The sequence below is a fragment of the Pipra filicauda genome, unplaced genomic scaffold, assembly GCF_003945595.2.
Source record: "Pipra filicauda isolate LSUMZ 115617 unplaced genomic scaffold, ASM394559v2 scaffold2_size9829703_pilon, whole genome shotgun sequence".
Taxonomy (NCBI): domain Eukaryota; kingdom Metazoa; phylum Chordata; class Aves; order Passeriformes; family Pipridae; genus Pipra; species Pipra filicauda.
Genome location: NW_024104421.1, coordinates 7,058,518 through 7,069,448, shown reverse-complemented (window position 1 = coordinate 7,069,448; position 10,931 = coordinate 7,058,518). Strand labels below are relative to the sequence as shown.

The 10,931-nt window shown below is 46.1% G+C and overlaps 1 protein-coding gene across 1 annotated transcript in view; it reads left to right on the top strand.

The window, feature by feature from the left end:
- The first annotated feature begins 7,466 nt into the window (after positions 1–7,466).
- Positions 7,467–10,931, top strand: part of AGK (acylglycerol kinase) — a 47,796-nt gene continuing 44,331 nt past the window's right edge. The window contains exon 1 of the mRNA XM_027743854.2: positions 7,467–7,744. Within this exon, the coding sequence (XP_027599655.1) occupies positions 7,644–7,744 (101 nt within the window). The 5' untranslated portion in view covers positions 7,467–7,643. The remainder of the gene's footprint in view (positions 7,745–10,931) is intronic.

Genomic DNA, 10,931 nt, shown 5'->3' with positions numbered 1-10,931 from the left:
TTATGGTATTCAGTATTTAAATTACCCTTCCCATCTGTTCTTAGCAAGGGAAAGCAAAAAACAAAGAAGCAAAGATGTCATATAAATAGAGTCAATAATGCCTGTGCATTTGGAGAGCGGGGATAACAAGCACTAGTTTGCTACTGTGGTTCAAACCACTTTCATTTAAGGTAAAATACAAGGCTGTTCTAATCTAGCCTAGCCAAATCCTAGAGTTTTACACTGCCCCAGCAACATCTTATCATAGAAACTTAAAGCAGCATATTAAGTTAAAAGAAGGTCTAAACAGCCTGAAAAGCAAAGCCAGCCTTTGAACTGACACCAGATCACAATGTGATAGGAATTCAAAGAAAATGCACTGTATGCAGTGAAAGAAATGACACGGGATTTAAAAGCAATGTCTGTGTCATAATTAGCATGCCAATTAACAGCAAGAAAATAATAATAATAAAAAATTAAAACCATATTACTTAGCAACTTTCTGGAAGATAAATACAATGTGAAACTGTACAAAACCAAACTGGCCACAGAGCTTGTTGAAATACATCTGCTGAAAATGCTATGGAGTTTGTAGAGAACACATTTTTGGAAGAACTCTCTAATGTCTTTCCAAACGTAAGGAAGCAGTATGTATGACCAGATCTGTAACTTCAGCAACATCTTTTCTCATGGGAAGAGCAATTTGGAATAGTCGAAAGCTGGGAGGCAATGAAAAAGCAGAATATCAGATTTTATTCTAGTTAAACTAATTACGTTAAAGAAAAGAAAAAAAACCACAAAGAGCACTTATGCATTCACCAGTACCTGAAAACATTAAGATCTTTATTTCACAGACCGATGAAATGGCCAGTAACAATTCCTAAGCACAGGTCCTTGCCAGTATTACACGGGAACGTATCTTTTGGCAGGGACTGAACTGGATCAAGTTATAGTAACTTGGTGGGATTATACTTGTTCTAAGTGGCCATATTTTGTGCTCCAGCATCCAAGACAAATTAAGCTTCTAGCTTCAACAGTGGCAAAGATACTTTGCTGGTGAAGAGGAATGGATGTGGTTCATCATTACAGTGATGGATTTTCTCAGCCCGCCTTTGCCTGCAACTGATTCTGTTGTTTCCCCAGCTCCACCTAAGGGCAAGGATAAAACAAGTTGTCATCACAGAGCACTGCCACTGACTTTGGAAGGAGTGAAACTGAGCAAACACAGCAATGTGCTGGGTATGTGATCTAAGATGTCAGCCAGATGTGTTCAGTGGGCCATGGTGATGCACACAATTGAGTCAAAACAAAATGAAAATAGAAGCATTTAATAGGAAACCAACTGGGAATCTCTTTCCTTCAAACTGTGGCTGTTGCTCTTTGATTACAATTGCCCAAGGCCCCACTCCATCTGGTCCATAGATTAGTATGTCACTGCCTCAGTGAAAAATGAATTATTGCTGCAGATGTATTAGTAGTTTTCAGGAGCTCTTCTGAATACAAGATCATCTGGCTATGGAATATAACCAGGATGGTATATAGCAGCAGCTGGATTTTCTGGTAGGCAATATCTCAATGTGAATACAGGTAAGTAGTATATAACATTTTCTGGATGCACTGGAATCAAGAAACAGCATAAAAGGCTTGATTTCCTACCTCCTCTCTCACCCAGCTGTACAACAGGGATAAAAGGAGAGAATATGACTTTGTTGTTGTTGTTGTTGTTTTGTTAAACAATGAGCACTAATCTCAGCCAAAAGCAAAATGCCTGAGTGAAGAGTCTCATGGTTTACATCCCTCCCTCAGATTCCGTCTGCAGAAGTGACAATACTTGCCTGCAGATGGAAGCCCAGGAGAGGTTAGGCACCTCCCTTCCAAACAGACACTGCTTAGAGGGGCACACACATCCTGTGAGCAGGACTGCACTGTGCATTTGATCTCTCTCCTCCTCTCTCCCTCCCTGCATCATACTATTTTCTATGCAGAGTTCTCTAATATGCATCACCACCATATTAACAGCATAAGCTCAGAGGCGAGTGACCTTAGCCTGGGTCAGCAAGACTTTCTTAAGGGTAGGAACCTGTACCAGCAACAAAACTGATGTCCTCAGTGTAGCTCTTGCTGAGACCTTTACTGAAAAGCAGAGTGTAGAGCAGACAGTATGAGCACAGGAGCTGCTACAGACTTTTCTGTGCAGGGGTTTGTGCTGCTGGGTGAATGGATAAATCCCAGTCCCAGGGTACTGTCCTTGTTCCTTCATTTGGAGGAGATCCAGAGAAGATCTAACTGGTGCTACGCTCAAAGCTTAGGGTCCAAGCCTGCTCACCCTAATGCCTCAGTGGCTCCTGCATTTGCTGAATCCAAATGGTTTGAGAGTGAGTGTAGAGCCTTCTGAAATGTGTCTCTGCTAAAGGAACAAGTTCCTGACAAGATTGCCACAGAGCAGTTTAATGGGTTTCTGCTGCTGTTCAAAAGCTGTGGATATCTCTCTTCATTCCCTTGGAAAAAAGGTTAATAAACTCTGAGAATCAGGGAATATTTCTGTATAATAGCTCTGCTGTGGGAAGAGGGGGCAGGGTGTAAAGGTGGTGGGGCTTGCCATACAAATACACTAGGCACACTCCTGAATTTCCTTCTAGGGAGAGTGAAGCTCAGGTCATGTTCTGCTTACAGAAGAGTGAAGGAAGAGTGAGGAGGGGAAGCAAGGGGAGAGATTATTTTTGTGCAGAGCTTCCCTGAATTACCCAACCAAAAACCCTGCCAGTATGATTCAGTTCCTTCTCCCAGCCAGTGGAGCAGGCACTGACTGCAGACATGACTACCCCAGGGAATCACACCTCCAGGCAGAGCTGGAAATGAGGGCAAGAGAATCCATCATGAACTTTCTCTGCTCTCACAGGCAGGAACTTTCTCCGATTAGCTTCAGTGGCTGCAGTGCTCCTCTCTCTTACACAAGTCATTGGCCAGGGTGGAACGGGGGGGCCTGGGACAGTCAGTGGAAGAACAGCTTCAGGCACTGGACGCAAAACCTGGAGAACAGAAGCAGAGAAACACAGAGTGGGAAGCCCACCAGAGATTTTAGCTAGCACAAGAACCACCCCAGACAGGGAGAGAAAGAGCTCTGTCTGCAGCCAAGCCTATACCCATGGCTTGTTGGGAAAGAAGAGTTGGAGGAGGATGTGCCTGAAAGTCTGGAGCTCCAATCACATGGTCTGACCTGGAGAGACACCCAGTCAGTCCTACTCTCATCCACCAAGGAAAAGGGCTCTCTCTCACTTTAAATCATGATTGCTGTTCAGGTGTTGTGGAATTAAAAAAAAGCAAATTATAATCTCCCTCGCTGGTCAGAGGCATGGAAAGATTTAGATTCCGTGTTTTTTCTCATCAGCTGCACAAAAGCCTAAAGGTAGTGTGAAGACACTCTTCCCTGTCACTCTGGCCTCAGTGATATTAACCATGTGTAAAAAACAGGGGGATGTGGGTAGACTATAACCAGACAACGCTGCCTCGGTCTGGCAGGAACACGGACTTACATCAATGTGGTAAACACACAGCTCCTACAGAGCAATACACTTGCTCTCTTTGCAATACAAGCAGCTATTTGCATTTTACTTGTAAGGAAGCACCTGAAGAGATATGATCACCGTGGTGGCTGACAGCACTGCTGTTCCACACCCTGAGACCATCCATAGGTGAGTCACAAATGCCAGGATATCCAGCGGGCAGAGGAGACTCAATTCTCCATTCCTGTAGGGATGACAAAATGACTACAATGGATCGGGGAAGTCCCTTTTTTATGCAAACATAGGCACAGACTGTGCTAGACAGAAACGGATACTAAATAATTCTCCGCCCTTATCAATTGTAGGGCATTGCCAAGTGGTAGAGAAAAATCCACTGTTTTCCCCACATTCTGTGGCTAAGAAGAGAACAGAGACGATTGTGGATGTGACTTTCCGAAAGTTACAAACAAGTTTGTGCCTGAAGCTTCTTCTGCTAACAGAAGATGGTAGAGCCAGGAATATAAAAAAACTGCTCTTCAAAAAAGGGTCAGACATGAGTAACTGGATGAGGCATTCACCTGTCTTCATGCGCAACTCGTGTGATAATTTTAAGTGACATATCCCCAGAGTTGCAGAGCAGCTTTTTGAAATATTCTTTTTTTACACCATCCATCTAGCAATCATAAGAAAACAAAAACACACATTCCAGCCTCCTCTGAACAGTTTTCTGAAAAAGAGAGTAGGAATTTTACTTGGCCTAAAAAGGAATACAGCACATGATCTAGAGGATGTTTGAGATCAACCCTTTATCCTCTCATTTTCCATTGCACATACTCTAATACCTACTTCTATTGATCTGACATGCAGAAAACTAGGACAGATAAAAGAGAAGTACGTGGTACATGCAGCAGCATGGCAGGTGTGATCTACCTTGAGGGTGATCAGACAGCCAGGGCCAAAAAACTAGGACGTACATGTTTGCCAGGAGGGATTTCAGTATGGACACTGCATTCTAAGTAAAGCCAAGTAAAAAGACAAGTGCAAAATCTGTCATTGTTGGCTGCACTGTCTCTAAGGGTATTTCTCTTCAAAAAGCCCCATCTCAAAACTCACCAACCCAAATTCTCAAGTAGCATCACACAGTCCCAATAGTGGGGATAGGATGGACCTCTGGAGCTCACCCAGTTCAGCCACCCTGCCCAAAGCAGGGTCAAGTCCCTCTGCTAGGGATGCTGAAGACCACTAGTATTTGAGCTAAAATTTCTCACTTATACTAGCCCTGATGTGTTTTCATGGTTATGAACTCAGGAAAATTTCCATTCAGCCATCTTAGAGATATTCAGGTCTTTCATACATTTAAGCATTTTTTCTGACTGCTTCAAACGTGTATTAGCATGCTAAAGAGGCTTTATTTTAAAAATTCAAGCTTGTTTTGGAAACATCGTTAATAAACATAACTGTACTCAGAAGACTTGGTTGCAAAATAGGAAGTTACAGATGCTTGTGAATTATTTGTGGCACCACATGAGAATTATGAATTTGAAAAGCATTTATCAGCACAGTCTTTTTATAAGTGAAGGAAAGCAGGATGAGAGTACTAATATCTGTGGCTATCATTGCTGTTAGCAGTTGGCCATACCACCCGAATCCTCAAAGAAAGTAGGACAACACAAAAAGAAAAGTAGGACATTTAATAACTCCATGCCACCTGGAACACTCAGCACTGCATCAAGTGCATGCACTCAGTACACTGAGGTGCACTGGACAGATGAACCTGGAATATTGAAGTGGGAAGCAATGGCTACTGGATGAGGTTATGCCTGAAATATTCATCAGGAGAAGATAATTTAATGTTTTCTTTGAAAAAACAATTCCCAGATCATATGCTTTACAAAAAGAAGTGAAAAGAAAACCCAAAACATAGTAGGAAAAATAATCCATAGGGTTTAGTCTGCTTTTCTTATCACTAACTGCAGTGTGTTTTCTGGACCATCTTCTGCGTCAACGTGATTTTTGTAGAACAGACTTTTGCATACCCAGAATCCCAAATTTGGCCTCAAGCGGCCACCTTATGTTACTATTCACATCCCATCCTGACATTCTTAAGCAGAAGGATTTGGGGAAGCTTTTGACAAAAAAAAGCCATTTTATTGACTTTGACATGTTTGTATTGCTGCAAATGGCATTTTAGAAAAGGGAAAAAACATAATGGAAAAAAAATTTGTGTCTGGTGTTAAGTTCATTACCCTGACCCACAGGTCCCTGCCAGACTGCCAGACTTGTTCTTCTGAGTCCTCAAGCTCAGGTCCCTGTCAAAAGGAGGGCTGTGGTCTACAAAAGCAGCGTTACTTCTTCACATCATTTAGCCAGTGGTGTGTTGTGAATGGCCAACACCTCTCTTCCTTTCTTATAGGATAGGGTCTCTTGGCACTTTTATGAAATCTCTGAGGCTGTTCACCATCTTTCAGACATCATGAGAGACCATGGCCTGAGTCAGAATAATAGAATATCCTGAGTTAGAAGAGACCTACAAGAATCATTGAGTCCAGCTCCTGGCCCTGCACAGGACAGCCCCAAGAATCACACCATGTACCTGAGAGCATTGTTAAAACACTTCCTGAAATCCATCAGGCTTGGTGCTGTGACCACTTCCCTGAGGAGCCTGTTCCAGTGCCCAACCACACTCTGGGTTAAAAACCTTTCCCTAATATCCAGTCTAAACCTCCTTCTGACACAACTTCAGCCCATTCCCTGGGGTCCTGTCACTGGTCACTGCAGAGAATCGATCAGTGCTCTTCCCCTCACGAGGAAGTTGTAGACTGCCATGAAGTCTCTCCTCTTCTCCAGGCTGAACAGACCAAGTGACCTCAGCCACTCCTTGTATGGCTTCCCCTGTAGATCCTTCACTATCTTTGTTGCCCTCCTTTGGACACTCTCTAATAGCTTAATGTCTTTCTTATATTGCAGTGACCAAAACTGCACACAATACTACAGGTGAGGCTGCCCCAGAGCAGAGCAGGACAATCCCCTCCCTCGACCAGCTGGCAATGCTTTGCTTGATGCCCCCCAGGACATGGTTGGCCCTCCTGGCTGCCAGGGCACTGCTGACTCACATTCAATTTGTCATTGACCAGGACTCCCAGGTCCCTTTCCCAGCACTGCTTTCCAGCGTCTTATTCCTCAGTCTGTACTTACATCCAGGGTTGCCCCATCCCAAGTGCAGAATCCAGCACTTGTCTTTGTTAAGCTGTTAGTGATTGCCCATCTCTCTAATTTGTCGAGGTGTCTCTGCCCTGGAAGGAGTCGACAGCTCCTCCTAATTTTGTATCATCGACAAACTTGCTTAGTATCCCCTCCAGTCCTGCGTCCAAGACATTTGTGAAGATGTTGAAGAGCACAGGGCCCAAGATGGAGCCCTGTGGAACCCCCTAGCGACAGGTCACCACCACGAGTTTGTCCCAAAGCATTTTCCACCCTGAGGTCAGACCCACCTTTCCCTGGCAGGACGTTCATGCTGTTCATGGCTGCGTGGCATCCTTCTGAGGCTGGTGTTTTCCGTGCGTGATGGGAGACATTTCTCCTGGTGCCTATGGTCATTCTGTTGGTTCGGCTTAAACAGCAAACCCTGGGTCCTTCCTGGACAACATTTCTTCTGGCTGGAATATTCTGGAGTACTTTCAGGTTTTACTATTATTATTATTATTATTTGTTTTGAGAGCTGTTGTGTTTGGGGGTGGTGGTGTTTTTGTTTGTTTGTTTTTGCTCGTTTTGTGGTTGTTGTTTTTTGTTTGTTGGTTTGGTTTTTGTTTTTGGCGGGGCGGTGGGCACCGAGTATATTTTTATTGGTGTGAAAAAAAAACCCTGTTCACTTTCTCCCTCTGCCACACATCATCTCCTGCTCCCCGTGCCCGGCAGCGTCAGCGCTGGCAGCCAAGCGCCCGCGGCAGTGGGTCACCTCGGGGGCAGGAGGGCGACTCCGCAGCGAGGGCCGGGACACGGGGGTGGGGGTGTGAAAACACTTTTCCTCGGGATTTGTGGGGTTTTTGTTGTTTGTCCCTTCCAATCGTGGCCGGGCGCCGGCGCGGAACGCCGGGGCCGCGGGAGCCGTTTCCAGCCGAGCCGGGCCGGGCGGCGGCAGCGGCGGCGCTTCCCGAGGGCGGGATGGCGAAAGTGGTGGCGGCCCTCAGGAACCACTGGAAGAAATCCACGGTCGGCGCCTGCCTGCTGGGCTGGGGAGGGCACTGGCTCTATGGGAGGCACTGGTAATGCCGGCTGGGGCCGGGCAGGGAGGCGGGAGGGAGAGGAGCTCCTAGAATGGGGGTGTCCCCTCGGAGGGCCCCGGCACCCTCAGGGCTGGGTCTCCATCCCGCTCCAGCAGCCGTGGGGAGGCTCAGTGGCTTCTGTCCTTCCCACCTTGGCCGTGTTGTGCGCCTGGCGCTGGTTCAGGCGGGAGGTTTTAAACACGGGGGATGTCTGGGTGGCTTGAGCGATTTTAGGGCCTCTTGGAGAGCAGAGAGTTTTCTCTCTTCTGACTTAAAAAAATGCCCTCGTCCGTGTGCGTGCCATCAGCCTGCCTGCTTTTAGCCCGTGCTGTAAGGATGAATGGAACCAGGCTGGCAGGGTGCCACCTCCGTGTGCCGAGGACAGCCATCCCAGCGCGGTGGTCGTGTGCCCGTGGGTTTTCCCAGCTCCTTTTTGCTTTTAATGGTGCCATGCCCCACATGAGGGATGCCAGGCTGCTGTTGCAGGAGCCCCTGTTCCTTTCTGGAGGCCGGGCGTGGGCAGCAGCCCTGTGCTGTCCTTGCTGGTGTTGCTCACCCAGTTGCAAGGAGCCCGTCACTGCTGTTCACATAATTTGTACCTAATGGTGTCATTCCCACTGTTTACCTGTGGAGCAGATGTCCCTTATGGTAAGCAAAATCCTCATTTGTGATGTTTAAGTAGCTGTGTTTGTATTTTAGTCCCTGTCCATTAAGATGACCATAAATGCATCTGACTAAAATGCAAGTGTAGCCAATTTATTTTAAAAAAATGTTACTTTTGGTGCTGCTGTTTGTCCTGTCCCTGTCTGGATGCCTTTTTGGTTGTTAAGTTGGGATTTTAGCAGTGTTCTTTTCTGCTTGCATTGAAATGCTGCCAAAGCCTTGAGGGAAAAGTTAGGAAAATAAATCTGTTTATGTTGTTTGTTATACCTTCCTTCTTCACATCCTTTTGCCTCGGGACTTTTGCATTAAATCAGTTTTTGTTTTGCATTGTACATCTGCTTTAGTTGCTTGCTTCTTACCTGAAGCAACTAAGGCTCAGTTGACTTTCAGAGAAGTAGCTGGGGGTCCCGGTGGACAACAAGCTGTCCATGAGCCAGCAGTGTGTCCTTGTGGCCAGGAAGGCCAGTGGTATCCTGGGATGCCTTAGGATGAGCATTGCCAGGAGGTCGAGGGAGGTGATCCTGTCCCTCTACTCAGCACCCTGGGGAGGCACATGTGGAGTGCTGTGTCCAGCTCTGGGCTCCTCAGTACAAGAGGGATGTGGAGCTCCTGGAATGGGTTCAGTGGAGGGCAAGGAGGATGATGAGGGGACTGGAGCATCTCTCTTAAGAGGAAAGGCTGAGAGAGCTGGGCCAGTTCAGTCTTGAGAAGAGACAACTGAGGTGGAACCTCTTCAATGTCTGTAAGTATCTGAAGGGAGGGTGTCAAGAGGATATACCAGGCTCTTCTCAGTGGTGCCAAGCAATGGGACAAGAGGCAATGGGCAGAAACTGATGCACAAGAAGTTCCACCTGAACATGCACACCTTCACTGTGCAGGTGACTGTGCACTGGAACAGGTTGCCCAGGAAGATTGTGGAGTCTCCCTCGCTGGAGATACTCGAGAACTGTCTGGACACAATCCTGTGCCGTGTGCTCTGGGATGACCCTGCTTGAGCAGGGAGGTTGGACCAGATACACATAGCTTACCCTGTTGTGAGCAGAAGTATTTGTACTAAATAGGTTGGGTTTTTTGATGCCTCCATGTAATGTCAGTGACCTTGCATTCAACTTTCTCCTCTGACGCCTCGAACTTTGAATTTTGATGAAATAACAAAATGTAAAAGAGCAATTATTTGAAGTTCTATCATTCTCAATACCTCTTAGCCAAAAGAATAAACTTAATGTACAAAATGAGGAGGAAGAAATTGCTCAGTGGCATTCCTGTGAGGAGGGGCTGGCTGGTGGGGCAGAGCAGCCTGTGACCTTCACAGGTACCCAGCTTACGTAAGTGGCCTCTTCACCGGTCTTCTGGTGCCACAGATACTAATGACAGCAGAGTGCAGACTACAGAGAGCTACTGGAGTAGACTTTAAGGAAATGACTATGCTCCTTGTGCATATGGAGAGTGGGCACTTGAGAAGGCCTGGGAAAGGTGACAGGCACAACCAGTCTCCCCTTTGTGTCTCTTGTTTCCAGGAGCTCGTGTGCCTGTTCGTGTGCTGTTGGTTTCAGCTGTATTGATTTCCTGTGTGGTAACTGTGAAGTCACATTCTGATCACAGAGAATGTGCATAAAGAGGAAAATATGAAAGGCAAACAAACAAAAAAAGGGAACCTTTGGTATCTAAATTTCAGTGCTTGGAGGTTATTTGCACTAAGTGTAGGCATGGTGCTTTAACCCAGATGATATATTGGGGGGGAAAAATATGTTCACATATCCCATTCTTCAGTCTCCCCTTTTATCTATAAAGGAAAGTAAAAAGAAAAATTTCCTTACCAGACACTGGAAATGCAAGGTAGGAAGTACTGTGATGACAAGCAGCTGTGTGAGACTTTGATGCAGGCTGAAGCACAGCTGTGAAGTACAGCTTTCAGAGATTTAAACACTGTTTGGAAACAGTGACAACCGTTTAGCCATTTCTGTGCTAGTCTCTGTGGAAGATTGTTTTAGCCAGGGAACAGAAAAATGAGGAGTGACAGAAGAACCTGATGGCAAGAGTGTAAAAAAGTATTCAAAGGTGGTCTCAGCAGCCCTTTCATAGTACTCTGTGCACGGTGAGTGCCTTACCTTGGTGCTGCTGGACAGGATCCCTTTCTGCAGCTTGTTTTGCTTTCGAATTCGATGGCTTTTGGTGTCTTTTTGTACATTCCCTCTTCCCAGTGTCTTTGTCTGTGTACCAGTTACGCTGGGGAGCAGGAGAGCTGCCTTTTGCCCCACACACAGACTGCCACAGGCAGCACTGGGAGAGGTTAGTGAAGGATCCGTGTATGGGCTGTGTTGGCCCCGAGGCTTGCTGTTACCAACATCAGAGGCTAAATTGCTATGCATGAGACATACCTGACTAGACTTAGATTTGCCCTTTTAGAACAGATTAAAGGTTTAGTGAAGTCTCGTGCTTCGGTTTCTGGCATCACGAGTTTCTGATGATGGGGTGTTTTGCTTTAGCACAGGATCAGTTCAGATTAGCCTCTGACTTCTTGGAA